At 31.1% G+C, this 17,030-nt stretch overlaps 3 protein-coding genes across 3 annotated transcripts; all 3 read right to left on the minus strand.

Annotated features, from left to right (window-relative positions):
- Positions 628-1,042, minus strand: LOC109127678 (putative defensin-like protein 270). Its single transcript, XM_019232911.1, has 2 exons — positions 941-1,042; positions 628-795 (listed from the first exon to the last, which is right to left on the minus strand). The coding sequence occupies exons 1-2, from the start codon at positions 1,011-1,013 to the stop codon at positions 647-649; spliced, it is 222 nt and encodes a 73-aa protein (XP_019088456.1). The 5' UTR covers positions 1,014-1,042; the 3' UTR covers positions 628-646.
- On the minus strand, positions 3,415-3,840 carry LOC109127662 (putative defensin-like protein 270). The gene is made up of 2 exons (XM_019232839.1): positions 3,726-3,840; positions 3,415-3,582 (listed from the first exon to the last, which is right to left on the minus strand). The coding sequence occupies exons 1-2, from the start codon at positions 3,796-3,798 to the stop codon at positions 3,434-3,436; spliced, it is 222 nt and encodes a 73-aa protein (XP_019088384.1). The 5' UTR covers positions 3,799-3,840; the 3' UTR covers positions 3,415-3,433.
- Positions 9,736-10,101, minus strand: LOC109127681 (putative defensin-like protein 270). The gene is made up of 2 exons (XM_019232916.1): positions 10,029-10,101; positions 9,736-9,884 (listed from the first exon to the last, which is right to left on the minus strand). The coding sequence occupies exons 1-2, from the start codon at positions 10,099-10,101 to the stop codon at positions 9,736-9,738; spliced, it is 222 nt and encodes a 73-aa protein (XP_019088461.1).

Genomic DNA, 17,030 nt, shown 5'->3' on the forward strand with positions numbered 1-17,030 from the left:
ATTTGATATTTATGTAAAATAATTTAAAATAAAATCAGCTTATGTTGTGTATTGAAATATTATAAAATCATCCAAAGTTTATAATATCATCATATGTTGTGTTGGGTGTCACACAATATGGGAAATTTTTCATCTATCATCATTTATAATATGATAGGTTCAGATGAAACCAAAAAAAAAAAAATGAGAGGTTCACATTTTAATAAACATTATTTTAAAAAAACTAAACATGAAATTTTAGTTTCTCAAAATTAAACATATCAATTATATATAAAAAAGTTCATACATATTTTACTATTGTTAGGTATAAATCATGTTAGATATCCTATTATTATAATATATATATATATATATATATATTCATCATTGAATCGACAAGACTCAATCAATAGCAAATTCCTACTACGCGGTAAATCGACTTAGCGGAGTCGAACTATGGTGGAATCGGTCGTAGAAGTGGTGGTGTAACTACTTAACATATAATTTTAATTTTTAGTTAGTTAATATTAAATTATATTTAATCCATCTTGGGACATGTAAATTGAAAATTTCATAATATGAAACAATATATGTATATAATATTTTATTTAAAATGTATTTAACATATATATGTAATTGTCAATCGTATTCAAATGCCTACATATTATTAGAGGCAACAACATACAAGTCCCTGATCTCCGTAAGGTACACACAAAGCAGCATGAGAAGGTGGTTTCACTCCACATCTTTTGTAACAATCTTTTCTCCTATGACATGGTCCTTTAAACGTACAATCACTTGAATCATCCGTAATTCCTGTAAAATTAATCAAATTAGAAATATAATAATTACGTATAAATATCATAACATGATTTTAATAATTCTTTTATAAAAATGATGGCATTCATATGTATATACAGTAGAATATGCACATTTTTAGTATTTGAAAACAAAAACTTACGAATAGATTGAGCATTAACAATGAGAGAAACGATCAAGAGAAAGGCAACAAAATGAGACTTTGAAGGCGCCATCTTTCTTATAAAAATATACAATAAACTACTATGAAATATATGTAAAATCACTTAGACTTAATGAATAAAAAGAGAATTGACTGTTCTTTTATAGCTGAATATGTAAATAATACCATATAAAATTTTGCAACAAATTTATTCTATACCATAAAATTTTATGACTTAAGATTTTGTTTACCTTAGAGGTATTGAACATAACATTTTAAAATATTTTAGAGTATTTTTAATATCACCTGTTATTCAATTGATAATTTTAAAAAATCTTTAAAAATCATACGTTATTCAACTTGACATTTATGTAAAATCTATTTTTAGTATACAATCTCTTGTTACTCAAATTATTTTTCTTTAAGTCCTTCAAAATTCTAGGTATAAGAGTATGATTTTGAGAGGAGGGGGGAGGGGGGGATATTGAAGTTAACATTTTAAAAGATTTTAGAATATTCTTAAAATCACTTGGTTTTCAATTGATGATTTTTAAAAAAAATTCAAAATCCTATATTATTCAATTTGACATTTATGTAAAATAATTTAAAATAAAATCATCCTATGTTGTGTTATGAAATATTATAAAATCATCCAAAGTTTATAATATCATCCTATGTTGTGTTGGGTGACACACAATATGGGAATTTTTCATCTATCATCATTTATAATATGATAGGTTCAGATTAAACCAAAAAAAAAAATGAGAGGTTCACATTTTAATACACATTATTTAAAAAAAACTTTTATTAGCAAAGATGTTATTAATTCTAGTCAGAAATCTTACTCAGTCATAATGTATTAATGGAATATGAATGATTGTTTTAACTTTTTTTTATTTATTTTCTCCCCGTAAAGTTTGATTTTTACGTGTGAAACAACCCGACCCATAATGAGAAGCGTGAGTATTATCAGAAATACCCAGTGAGGCGATCCTCCCATCTACGAGCTATACACACAAGCAAATTAAGAGTACAACCACAAATAAAACATAACAAACCAGCCATTAAATAGAACACCCAATAACGCATTCACCACACCTACACATCATCACACAAAACAAGCCATACAACCCAATCGCTCAGATAAGCTCATGGTCACGCACTCACCTTATCAAACTGATTATAACAACGAATACAACCAGTTGAGACTCTCCTAACGTCTGCAACAGCCCAACAACGCCCTACAACAAGCCACACAACAAAAAACGACTTATAGCAAAACTGGACATAAACATAAAAAACGAATAGTCTCAAAGACGAAGCACTAAAAGAAAAACCAACTGTTAACTATCAAATCCTTCCAGTAAGAAACTAGCCCTAGACGTTACAAAGCGTCCCACAAAATGTCGTGCCGATCTGAAACCAGACGAGACCATGATCTCAGTTATAATTCCTGATGGTCCCAACTCGCGTCTGAGGAAATGTGTCCCACGAAACTGCCAATATCTCCTTGAATATTAACTCAAATTCACTTCTGTAAAAAGGAGAATGACGATGAAAGTCTTGGTAATAACTCTAACAAATTTCGTTACCTTTGACAACGATTTGATATGTAGAAACTGTTTCCTCTCAAACCCTAATGATTCTGCTTCCTCCTTAAATCTCCTTCACACCACAACAAGCTTCTCTCCTTCTCTCCCTCTTTCTTTCTCTCAACATCAACAATGAAGAGCAACCACGAAATAAGAGAGAAGAGGTGTCCAAAGCATTACAAAACCATCACTTAAGGCTCCCTAAAACTGTCTAAACCGGGTGAACTTAAACCAAACCGGTCAATTTCATGTTTTAACATAAATTGATCGGTTCTTCCACTTTAATTCTGGTACACGGGTGTTACAACGTGTTACTCTGTTATTGTTGAACTGTGATAACACGTCTTAGGGTTTTTAATTATTACAAACACTCTTTACTCTACATTTACTAAGTATTACATATTCAATTTTCATATATTGGGTTCATGTGACAAGAAAACAATACCATAGACTTATTTATTTAAAACTAAACATGAAATTGTAATTTTTCAAAATTAAACATATCAATTATATATAAAAAATTTCATACATTTTTACTGACTGTTAGGTATAAATCATGTTAGATATCCTATTATTATAATATATATATATATATATATATATATTTTCATCATTGAATCGACAAGACCCGATCAATAGCAAATTCCTACTATGCGGGGTAAAGCGACTTAGCGGAGTCGAACTCTGGTGGAATCGGTCGTAGAAGTGGTGGTGTAACTACTTAACATATTATTTTAATTTTTAGTTAGTTAATATTAAATTATATTTTAATCCATCTTGAGACATGTAAATTGAAAATATCATAATATGAAACAATATATGTAAATGATATAATATTTTATTTAATTTGTATTTAACATTTATATGTAATTGTCAATCATATTCAGTTTCCTACAAATTATTAGAGGCAACAACATACAAGTCCCTGAACTCCGTAAGGTACACACAAAGCAGCATGAGAAGGTGGTTTCACTCCACATCTTTTGTAACAATCTTCTCTCCTATGACATGGTCCTTTAAACGTACAATCACTTGAATCATCGGTAATTCCTGTAAAATTAATCAAATTAGAAATATAATAATTACGTATTAATATCATAAGATTTTTTAATAATTCTTTATAAAAATGATGGTAGTCATATGTATATACAGTAGAATATGCACATTTTTAGTATTTGAAAACAAAAACTTACGAATAGATTGAACGTTAACAATGAGAGAAATGATCAAGAGAAAAGCAACAAAATGAGACTTTGAAGGAGCCATCTTTCTTACAAAAATCTACAATAAACTACTATGAAATATATGTAAAATCACTTAGACTTAATGAATAAAAAGAGAATTGACTGTTCTTTTATAGCTGAATATGTAAATAATACCATATAAAATTTTGCAACAAATTTATTCTATACCATAAAAAATATATGACTTAGGATTTTGTTTACCTTAGAGGTATTGAACATAACATTTTAAAATATTTTAGAGTATTTTTAAAATCACCTGTTAGTCAATTGATGATTTTAAAAAATCTTTAAAAATCATACGTTATTCAACTTGACATTTATGTAAAATCTATTTTTAGTATACAATCTCTTGTTACTCAAATTCTTTTTCTTTAATTCCTTCAAAATTCTAGGTATAAGAGTATGATTTTGAGAGGAGGGGGGGGATATTGAAGTTAAAAGATTTTAGAATATTCTTAAAATCACTTGGTTTTCAATTGATGATTTTTAAAGATTTTTCAAAATCCTATATTATCCAATTTGACATTTATGTAAAATTATTTAAAATAAAATCATCCTATGTTGTGTTGTGAAATATTATAAAATCATCCAAAGTTTATAATATCATCCTATGTTGTGTTGGGTGTCACACAATATGGGAATTTTTCGTCTATCATCATTTATAATATGACTAGATTAGGACCTGCCCGATGTGCGGGTTTAGAGTTTTTAAAATATATTAAATTTAACAAAGAATATAAAATAAATACTTTTAGTAAGTAAAAACTATCTATAAAAAAAAATTGATACACAGAGTTGTCCAATATGATATTTGGTGTAAATGGTGCGACTCTGCGGTTGAGACTATTAATCATGTTTTTTTTGAATGCCTTCGCTCGTGTGAAGATTGGGATTTATTTCCAACTTTGGTCTCGTCAGAGAGTTTTTGTAACACCCGCAAACCAATTTTTGGTAAAATTGGTGGGGCTGTCGATCGACACCACATGAGGTGTCGATCGACACTGTTTGTTTCGGGTTCGACTGGTTAGATTTAATTATCGATTTCTGGCCGGTTTGGTTTAAGGAAACCATTGAACCGAGGTTTAAAAGGGGGAAAACGACCTAGGGTCGTGTTTTTGTTGTTTTACGCCGCTTGAGAGAAAAATAAAAGGAGAAAACAGTTCCTAAAAGTTCTTGAGAGAGTTTTTGAGATTTCAAGGTGCTTTTGGTGAGATCTTGCTGTGGGAGTGAAGATCCAGGGCTATGAACGTGTTAGAAGGTTGCTGAGAGTGTTGGATTTGTTTCTATTGGTTTGAATCTTCCTGCAAAGAGGTGAGTGCATGACCATGGCTAATCTAAGCCTTTGATTCACTTGTTCTTGCTTGTTTTGTTGCTTGTTTGTGTGTTTTTCTTGCTGGAATTGATTGATACAGGTTCCTACGGATGTATAAGGCTTGGGTTTCGAGTATTGGACGATTTGGAGGAGACTTGGAAGCGAGATTCGACTCTCGACTTCGTGCGGTTCGCAGTTGCAGAGGGAGTGTCGATCGACACCACTTGGTGTCGGTCGACACCAGCAAATTGGGCATCGATCGACACTGTGGGGTAGTGTCGGTCGACACCAAGGCCAGTGTTGGTCGACACTCGGCTGGTGTCGGTCGACACCTCCCTTCCAGCGAGACGATGTTTGGTTTCATGGTTTGTTTGTTTTGTTTGTTGTTTGTTTGGAACATTGGAATCACTGTTGCTTGTGTATATAGCCCAGTAGATGGGAGGATTGCCTCACTGAGTGTTTATCAAATACTCATGCATCTCAATTTGTGTTTGTGGTACAGGTAAAGGCAAAGTGTGATCGTGGAATCAAAGCAATGAAGAGGAGGATGTTCTAGGGACTCGATTGGATGTTGTCTGGCATTGCTAGGTTGCTAGAGTTGAGTCATTAGAAACATTGCTAGGTTGCTGGTTCCTTGCTTCTTGTTGTTTTGTATTTGGATATTGCTTATGCTATGATATTGGATTTTTATTAGAATATTATTGGTTTATTATTGGATATTGGTTTTGTTATTCCGCTGTTGATTGTGAATGTGATTAGGTGGCTAGTGAGTATGGGACCACTAGTTGTAGTTTATTTATTTATATATATATATATATATATATATATTTATTATTTATTAAAAAAAAAGAAGGTCGGTCCTTTCAGTTTTCCATATGAATCGGTGTACTCGAATTTGGGTTTTGTTTTCTGGAGGGGCTCCTCTCAACAGAGTGATCCTGATCAACTTCTTCAATTACCATAGATTTTATGGACAATCTGGAAAGCCATAAATAAAAACATTTTTCAAGGTTTAGAGATCGAGGCAAATGATATAATTGCTCAGGCTTTGGACGATAAGTTAGCCTGGGAAGAGACGCTCTCTTTTATGGCAGATCATGCCAGCTCCATCTCCGTCTTCAGATGTCCAGGTTTCTTCACCTGGTTGTCAGATTGATAGTTCTTGGAAAGCAACCAATGTGCATTCAGGATTGGGCTGGTGGTGTTGCGTTAGTAAGGAGCGAACCTTGTTGTTGGGGGCCAAGTGTCTAAGGGCATCTCCAATGGTCCTCTATTTATGTCTCTATAATAGAGAAACTTTATAATAGAGGTGAGTTTTACTCCAATGGTCCTCTATTTTCACTTCTAAAACAGAGATTGCTATTTTTTCCTCTATTTATAGAGGAACCCTATTTTTTTTTTATAAAGGTTCCTCTATAAATAGAGGAATCTCTATTTTAGAGATGAGAATAGAGGACCATTGGAGTAAAACTCTCCTCTATTATAGAGTTCCTCTATTATAGAAGAAAAAATAGAGAAAACCATTGGAGATGGTCTAAGATGGAGCCCCTCCCCCCCTACATTCAGAATTAGAAGCGTTGTTGTTGGTCATGGAGCGGATACGTGCTACAGGGATCGCTTGTCAACATTTCGAGACTGATTTTGCTGAGTTACTCACTATTGTGCAGTCCCTGAAGATTAGCCGTCCTTCTCCAACCTGCTCGATGAGTTTAACTCGCTGGAGTCCTTCCCACTATTATATATCTCTTTGATCCCGCATGCATCAAATACGAATGTAGATTGTCTTGTCCATGCTTCGCGTTCTCTTATCTCTGAAGTTTCTTTTGTAAACCCCTTCCCTCCAGCTTGGACAACTAACCGAGGAATTTCCTTCTAATATTGTTGGAAAAAAAGGTAAATAAATACACTTTTAGTTAAAAAAAAAGTTGTAGATGAGTTCAAAGTTATTAAAATAAAATTAAATTTAACAAAGAATATATATTTAATTCTTTTCATAAGTGAAAAACAATGTATAAAAGTAAAGAGATAAACTTTTAGTTATAGAAAATAGTTATCTTTTTTGCTATAATACACTAAGGTATATCCATTTACAAATCTACTATATACATTACCACTAAAAGTGTATTTGTACACATAAATATATTTTACTGTTAAAATATATTCTTTAGTCTTTACTACTACCAACAAATTATCTTTACGAACACATTAAATAACTTATTATATGTCTCTTCACTTTAACATTTTTATAGTTGCAAAAACGCATATGTTAATATTACATACTCCTATCTTATATATTACAATAGCAGTATTTTTGAATAAATTATTTGATTGGTGAAAAAAATATGAGACAATTTTTTTATTTTTTATTTTTTTTACTTCAACCATCTTTTTCTTTATGTAAAGGTGAGTATTTAAATTTTTATAAAAACAGTAATTAATTGTATATTTTCACAATCATTTTTAATCTTATATAAAAAGTAATCATTTTTCTTGTAAAAATAGCAACTTAAAATTAAAATAAATAAACTATATTATAATTTCGAATTTTATGATATATATAATTTCCTTATAATGATACTTTTTAAACATTTAAATCTATTTAAATTTTATAATTTTCTTATAATTGCTTTTTTATATTTTTAAAACTGTTAATAGTTTTGTTTTACATTTGGAAGTTTACAAAGATATTTTCTTTTCTTTAAAAGATTTTAAATAAAATTAGGTTTTCTTTTCTCTATTTTACTTTTATATCAAACCTTTTTTTGGTTGGTTTTGAATTTTTACATTTTTTTAATTTTTAATAAATTTAGAATTGACATGTGTCAACATCTAAATGATATAATTGACACGTGTCACGATCTTGTTAATGAGTAATTTTGTCATCAAGGTTTATATAATAAGATAGGTTCAAATGAAACCAAAAAAAAAAAATGAGAGGTTCACATTTTAATAAACATTATTTCAAAAAAAAATTATTAGCAAAGATGTTATTAAATCTAGTCAGAAATCTTACTCTGTCATAATGTATTCATGGAAATGAATGATTGTTTTAACTTTTTTTAATTCATTTTTTCCCCATAAAGTTTGATTTTTACGTGTGAAACAACCCGATCCATAATGAGATGCGTGAGTATTACCAGAAATACCCAGTGAGACGATCTTCCCATCTACGAGCTATACACACAAGCAAATCAAAAGTATAACCACAAATAAAACATAACAAACCAGCGATTAAATAGAACACCCAATAACGCATTCACCACACCTACACATCATCACACAAAACAAGTCATACAACCCAATCGCTCAGATAAGCTCATGGTCACACACTCACCTTATCAAACTGATTATAACAACGAATACAACCAGTTGAGACTTTCCTAACGTCTGCAACAGCCCAACAACGCCCTACAACAAGCCACACAACCAAAAACGACTTATAGTAAAACTGGACAGAAACATAAAAAAAAAAAACAGTCTCAAAGACAAAACACTAAAAGAAAAACCAACCGTTAACTATCAAATCCTTCCAGTAAAAAACTAGTCCTAGACGTCACAAAGCTTCCCACAAAATGTCGTGTCGATCGGAAACCAGACAAGACAATGATCTCAGTTATAATTCTCGATGGTCCCAGTTCGCGTCTGAGGAAAACTGTCCCAAGAAACTGCTAATATCTCCTAGAATATTAGCTCAAATTCACTTCTGTCAAAAGGAAAATGACGATGAAAGGCTTGGTAATAACTATACCAAATTTCGTTACTTTTCACAATGATTTGATATGTATAAACTGTTTCCTCCCAAACCCTAACGATTCTGCTTCCTCCTTAAATCTCCTTCACACCACAACAAGCTTCTCTCCTTCTCTCCCTCTTTCTTTCTCTCAACATCAACAATGAAGAGCAGCCACGAAATAAGAGAGAAGAGGCGTCCAAAGCATTACAAAAACCATCACTTAAGGCTTCCTAAAACTGTCCAAACCGGGTGAATTTAAACCAAACCGGTCAATTTCATGATTTAACATAAATTGATCAGTTCTTCCACTTTAATTCCGGTACACGGGTGTTACAACGTGTTACTCTGTTATTGTTGAACTGTGATAACACGTTTTAGGGTTTTTAATTATTACAAACACTCTTTGCTCTATATTTACTAAGTATTACATATTCAATTTTCATTTATTGGGTTCATGTGACATGAAAACAATACCATAGACTTATTTATGTAAAACTAAACATGAAATTTTAATTTTTCAAAATTAAACATATCAATTATATATAAAAAAGTTCATACATTTTTACTATTGTTAGGTATAAATCATGTTAGATATCCTATTATTATAATATATATATATATATATTCATCATTGAATCGATAGGACTCGATCAATAGCCTATTACGCAGGGGTAAAGCGACTTAGCGGAGTCGAACTCTGGTGGAATTGGTCGTAGAAGTGGTGGTGTAACTACTTAATATATTATTTTAATTTTTAGTTAGGTAATATTAAATTATATTTTAATCCATCTTAGGACATGTAAATTGAAAATTTCATAATATGAAAAAATATATGGAAATTATATAATATTTTATTTAAATTGTATTTAACATTTATATGTAATTTTCAATCATATTCAGTTTCCTACATATTATTAGAGGCAACAACACACAAGTCCCTCATCTCCCAAAGGTACACACAAAGCAGCATGAGAAGGTGGTTTCACTCCACATCTTTTGTAACAATCTTCTCTCCTATGACGTGGTCCTTTAAACATATAATCACTTGAATCATCCGTAATCCCTGTTAAATTAATCAAATTAGAAATATAATAATTACATATAATTATTATAAGATTTGTTAGTAATTATTTTATAAAATTGATGATAGTCATATGTACATACTATAAAATATGTACATTCTTAGCATATGAAAACAAAAACTTACAAATAGATTGAATGTTAACAACGAGAGAAATGATCAAGAGAAAAGCAACAAAATGACACTTTGAAGGCGCCATCTTTCTTACCAAAATTTACAATAACCTATTATGAAATATTTTGTAAATATGTAATGAATAAAAAGAGAATTGATTGTTCTGTTACAGCTAAATATGTAAATAATACCATATAAAATTTTGCATCAAATTTATTATAGAATAATACCATAAAATTTTATGACTTAAAGATTTTGTTTAAATTAGAGGTATTAAACATAACATTTTAAAATATTTTAGAGTATTTTTAAAACCACTTGTTATTCAGTTGATGATTTTTAAAAATCTTTTAAAACTCTAAAAAATAATCAAATATTCTAAAAACTCATTCAAAAATTCAAAATATTAAAATCCTACCAAATCCTTAAATTGTCAAGTTCAAAACTCCCTCTGTAACGTCCCGACTGCCACCTCTTAGTAGGCCCCATGTCCAACCCAGTCCATGGACCCACCTTCTTTAATGGGCCTCACGTCCTCCCACTAGGCCCGTGAGCCCATCCATATCTGACGGCCAGTTTGCTACGTCTGGGAGGTTTTAAAGATATGTTATCGTCCCTAAAAATCAACACATGATCTTTCCCTGTGTTTTGTTCTCACTTGCACAGTTCCGACAGTCACTTCCCGGAAGGTCACCCATCCTGAAACTACTCCAGCTCAAGCACGCTTAACTCTGGAGTTCTCTCAGAACCTTTGACTGAAAAGATAAGTGCACTTTGATGATATAGGTGGTCAAATCAATTATTTTAAACTTTTCCGCATGTCCCTGAAACCTGGGTGTCACACCCTCTTAGTTACATTGATTGTTTCAACAAAATTTTAGGTCATATAAAGGTTTATGTTTGGCATAATTTTAATCATATAAATTATAATACATAAATAATAGAGAATTATGCATTCTCTAGAACATTGAGTTAATACCGACGTAACGGTAAACATTGAGTCAGTACCGGCCGTAACGGTAAGCATCAAACCAATACGGTTCGTAATGACAAGCATCAAGCCAATATGGGCCGTAACGGCAAACATCGAGCCAATATGGGTTGTAATGGCAAACATCAAGCCGATACGGACCGATACAACAATTAACGAGCCAATACGGGCTGTAACGACAAACAACGAGTCAATACAGGCTGTAATTGGACTTTGTGGCCGACTCTGATTTGCTACGACATTATCAATAAAATATTTGATTCAATCTAGTGGAGAGAATATTCGGAACGACCTTATCTCATGAAGAGGCGGTTACTCAAGCCCAAATCCCATGAGGATTAGGGTAAAGAGACTTCCCTATAAATAGGGAGCGATATCGACATGATATGGGACGAAATCAAGAGAAAAACAAGAGACCTAAAGCATAGCCACACGACTCAAATCCAAAGCACACCAACGGTTTCTAAATTGACTCGTTGTGCCTTAAACTCTTGTATTTGAGCTTGATACTTTGATCAATAAAAACGACTATTCAACATCTATTTCTTGTTTCCGTAGTCTCTAAACGAATCGGTTATTTTTGCACAAACAATTGGCGCTAGAAGGAGGGAATAGAGTAAACTACGTGAGTATGACGGGAAACGGAGGTGATACGCCTAACATCGATGCGAATGTCACTGCTCAGCTTGAAGCCTTGACTACTAAGCTGAACGAGGCAGTCCAAAGGATGACACAGATCAAGGCAGATAACGCTTGGCTATGGGAGGAGAATGCCTCGCTGGTGACAGCAGGGAGAGTTTTTACCGAAGCAAGAAATAGATTTTGCAGCGTGAATCGGATGCAAGACCTTAACTCAACGCCTAGAACCTATAATCGAACACCCACAACGGAAGACGGACGGTTGGAAACTCCTCGTCAGGAAGAGAACGGCGGAGGAAACCCTGACACAAGGCAGGCACGTGAAAGCCTTATCCGAGAAGAAAATTTGGATCAACAAGGAGTTGTCAACACACCGCGCATGACAGGAATCGAGCACGGACAATTCGCCCACTTGGAAGCAATGTTCAACAAACATTTTGGAGAGATGGAAGCGATGATCGAACGACTACCAGGTGTAGCTCAGCCAATCTGGAAGAGCAACTTACACTTGTATGCTGACACACCGTTCTCTGATGAAATTGCACTCACTGAGATGCCGAGAAAATTCCTGCTACCAACAATAAAGATGTATGATGGAACATCCAACCCGGATAACTACATAGCGCAATACAAACAACGAATGTTCACGACAGCCATTCAAAGAGAATATCAAGAAGCTACCATGTGCAAAGGATTTGGCTCAAGCCTTACGGGGCTGCGCTTCAGTGGTTTATCAACTTGCCAAACGGCTCAATAAATTTGTTTGTATCATTGACGGATCTTTTTGTTGAACAATTAGCAAGCAGCAGAACCTCGAAAAGACAGTGGATGACCTTTATGAGGTACGACATAGGATAGATGAGTCGTTACGTGCCTACGTGGGATGATTCAACAAGTAGATGGTGTCAATACCAAGTTGAAACATGTCTACTGCCATATCGACATTCAAGAGAAGTTTACTTCATGATGGTGACTTGTACAAAGAACTTACCAAGTATCAGTGCAGAACCATGGAAGATGTTCTCTCGTGGGCATGGGCACAAATAAAATGATAAGAAAATACATCGTATCAACATCGACATTCGTCACATTTTGACTTCGCGTAGTGAGAAACAATCAACAAGAGATTATAAACCTTACTAAAGACATCAAAACGAATACACTAGCGTCATAAGTAATGGTGAGAAACCTTATCAAATTTTAAACAAAACTGAAAGTGAGGAGCGCAAATCATCAAAATGACAAAAACGTCAACGACGTCTCAATTTTTACGGCATGGTGATATCAGCCATGTGCTCATGACAAAATCAGTAGAAAAATGCTTACCCTTGGAGAACCAATGCTAATGAATTGACAGACTTGAAAAGTTTATGGATGCTTACCCATTGAGGAAGCATTTTTCAATATGATAGTTGATGCTAACCAATTGAGGAAGCAGGCGCTAGCAAAATTTATGTGACAAATCACTGAATGCAAAAACTTGACAACGAAACACTCGTTAACAAGAATCTTATGGTGAGACACTTGATGCACAAATCTTCAAGACGTTCTCTACTAAAACTTAGAACTCATGTCATGAACATGAGCTATAAATCTTGTTGCAAGACAATAAAATCATGTCATTCAATGTGAAGCTTGTCAAGATACAAGATATATGAACTTGACAGCAAAACACTTGCTAACAATAAATTCGATGTGAAATGCTTGAAAGTTGAACTCGTTAGAGTGACACGAGAATTGGGTCACGAACCCGAATCATGTCACGAGCCTGGCATCAATAATTTGGCTGTAATAAACTTGTCAATGTGTAGCCAATTCTAGAAATTGGTTAGGAACCACATTGTCATTTTGGAACCAATGCAAAACAAATGTGTAGCCAATTCAAAAAACTGGTTAGGAACCACATTGTCGTTTTGGAACCAATGCATAGCTAATGTGTAGCCAATTCAAGAAATTGGTTAAGAATCACATTGTCGTTTTGGAACCAATGCAAAATACTTGTATGTTGATTGACAATATAGTTTCATACGGTTTAAATAAATTATTATATCATATATATATATATATATATATATATATATTGTTCAATATTATTATTTTCAACTTACATGTCCCAGATTAAATATAACAAAAATAACTAAAATAAAAAAAAAATAAAAGATATAAAATGAGTTATATTAAACAGTAGGTGCAGAATTATATGGAATATTTATATAATATTCTATACGCAGTATAAACTTTAGAAAAAAACTATTAAAAGATAATTAAACAACTATTCTTCAATTCATACATTTATTTTTACTTTTAAACTTACGTTTAATTTTGGATAACCAAGCCTATGACAGTTTGTTGCTTGTCATACCAAACCTAATGTATGAAAAACAATTATAAATAAATATAAGATAAATATTGAATCCCGTGTTTGGGAAACAGTTACTATTATAACTTTATAAAACTTAATAAATTTAATTATTTAATATGGGATATTTTTGAAGATGGATAGATGAAAGAAATATTTTTGAACAAAACACACTAAAACAAATACTCCTTAAACAGTTCTACAAAAAAAAAAAAAAATTTATTACCTTACTTTAAAAAAATTATAATATTATTTTAACTAATTTTCTATACATTATTTAGGATTGGGGACCAGATACCCTGAATTTTTGGGAGTCTTTAAAATTGGCAGTATTAACAAGTTTTTTTTTTCTTTTTGCTTCTTGTAGTAATAAAACTCAAAAATGTCATTTTCGCCTTAAATTCCCTAGTTGGGTCTTGGCATCATAATAATTCAAATGCAGTAATGGTTACATTTATAATGTCTTATCTTACTCTAACTACCCTTACGATTCCATTTCATGCTGTTTTATTGTCTTTGTTTTTTGTCTTTCTTTATATATTCATGAATTTGAAAAGAAAAAAATCCCATAAGACAAAAAAACTGTGATTTTGTAAGACATTGGCGTTTCAAAACAAAAGCATTAAATTAAAATCTATCATTGCGTTCCCTCATAATAATACATACCATTTCCATTTTATTTTTCTGACTAGATCAAATCAAAATGAAGCATATAGTTCCAAATTTTGCATCCCATCAAATTAAAACGTTGTAAGGAAACAAAATCATAATCAATAATGATGTCTCTTCTTCTTTCATTCAATTTCTTCATTTATTTTTGATAATTCAGTAGGGATACATGAAAACTAGGAATTTGGTATGTGTATGTATGTTTATTCAAAAGTTTATTGAAACACGAAAATGGCGGGATTATTAGGACCATGTCGCAAACCTGCAGTACGTACAGTGATAGAAACTTTTATCTTGATTCGCCGTCGACAATACTCTAAATACTAACTTGCCTACAAAAACAACCATTCTATTATTGAGACACTGTAGAAGCAACAAGACAAATCATGCTTTGCCCCCACAACGATGACCACCCTCCAAAAACTTTATATAATACTCATCAAACAATGAAATATATCAAGTAAAATGTGGTCCTTATAACTCAATTTCAACTGTGGTTGTGTGTGACTCATCGCTCTTAACTATGAGAAGGACTCTCTGATACACATATATCCCTTTCTAGCTCCTCCAAGTGGGATTCTTTTTAATTTTTGAATTTTAAGGAGAGGTTCTATCACTATCGCTTTCAAATCTTTTTGATGTTTCCATTATCTGAAGTCGATAGATTTGATTGATCCTCAAAAACCCTAAATAATATTTAACATAGTGCCCTTACCGACTTACGTACTCTTTAAAATTATATGGTAAATGTATCTGCTCTGGTGCATAGTTATATGGTGTTACAGTTACTAGATGAGAATTTATGTCTATAAAATCATCATTTATAATATGATAACTAGGAGATATCCCGTGCTGTAAAGCACAGGTCAATATCTTTTCTAAAAATAATAATATAATAATAAACTTATTGTTATATATATATATTTTTAAATATTTTGTTTGACATAATATTTATTTTTAATATTTTAATTGTTCGGTAAATCTATATATATCTTTTTGAATACTAATTATTTTAAAATATTATAGTTTTTAATTTGTTTGATGTATAATACAGTTTTATATTGCTCGTTTATATTATTTGTATCATTATTTTGTGATTTTTTTTGAAGTAGTAATTATAATATTGTAATTGTGAGTAAATAAAATTTATGGATTTATCAGCCACATAAATTTAGTTTTACCAATTCGCCAATGTGAAAAATTAAAATACACACTTTTTCTTCATAGATTGAGTAATATATCTTTGATTTTAAAAATTCAAATCATAACATATGCAGAAATTTTTTTACATATTTATTAATCATAATTATTATATGATAATTCAAAATAATTTTTAAATAAAATAAAAGAAAGACCATAGGAGAACCATAATTTAAAATCTTAACGAAATCTTCCAAATCTAGTTATTAAAAATAATCATATTATCTACTTGGATATAAAATTTTAGGTTTAAAAATTTTGATTGGTAATATATTTTGAAAAATAAATAATAATTTTCGTGCATAATTAAATAGAAAAAGAAAATAATTTTTTTTTTTGAAAATTAATAATTATTTAAAATATTTTATTAGAAAATTTTGATATATTGTTTATATTTTGTCAAAGTATTTATTAACTTTATTATTAAGTAATTAATTTTTATTAAATATTTCTAATGGCATTTGAATGTAAATTTTTACATTTTTTAAAGTTAGTTTCGTATTTGTACTTCTCAATTAATATAGTAGGATTTCAGATAACAAATATGATGCGTTCAGATTCTAATAAAATACGATAGACAACAAAAAAAAATTGAAAAAATAAATAATAAAACTGCTTTTAAAATCAGTCAGAAATCTTAGTTTTTAAATGTATTTATTGAATATGATCGCCTAATTTTACTCTTTTTCTGTTGTTCTATATTATTTCTTTTCAGAAACATATTTTTTATATATTGAATTGTGATCAGACGTGTATGGCTTTCAAATTTTACAGCTCTACATTTATTAAGTCTTATTCATATTCGATTTTCATATATTGGGTTGGTATGCAAACAAAAAATATCATAAAATTGTTTATTTGAAACTAAACATGAAATTACAAAAAAAAAAAAATGTATAAGTTGTAAAACACATATTGTAGTATAACTCATGTTAGATCTCCTGTACTTTTAATTTTAGTTAGTTATGTTTGAATTATCTTTAATCTATATTAAGACATGTAAATTTGAAAATATAATAATATGAAACAATATATGTAGAGATGATATAATATCTTATTTAAACCTTATTGAACATTGTCAATCATATTCAGTTGCCTATTAATAGAGACAACAGCATACACGTTCCGGACCGGTTGTTGACGGTACACACAAAGC

This window comes from Camelina sativa, chromosome 2 (assembly GCF_000633955.1).
Source record: "Camelina sativa cultivar DH55 chromosome 2, Cs, whole genome shotgun sequence".
NCBI lineage: Eukaryota > Viridiplantae > Streptophyta > Magnoliopsida > Brassicales > Brassicaceae > Camelina > Camelina sativa.

Coding starts and splice junctions, on each gene's coding strand:
- LOC109127678 (XM_019232911.1), bottom strand. CDS start 1,013: ATGGCGCCTTCAAAGTCTCATTTTGTTGCCTTTCTCTTGATCGTTTCT. Junction 796..940: donor TGTTAATGCTCAATCTATTC/GTAAGTTTTTGT, acceptor TTAATTTTACAG/GAATTACGGATGATTCAAGT.
- LOC109127662 (XM_019232839.1), bottom strand. CDS start 3,798: ATGGCTCCTTCAAAGTCTCATTTTGTTGCTTTTCTCTTGATCATTTCT. Junction 3,583..3,725: donor TGTTAACGTTCAATCTATTC/GTAAGTTTTTGT, acceptor TTAATTTTACAG/GAATTACCGATGATTCAAGT.
- LOC109127681 (XM_019232916.1), bottom strand. CDS start 10,101: ATGGCGCCTTCAAAGTGTCATTTTGTTGCTTTTCTCTTGATCATTTCT. Junction 9,885..10,028: donor TGTTAACATTCAATCTATTT/GTAAGTTTTTGT, acceptor TTAATTTAACAG/GGATTACGGATGATTCAAGT.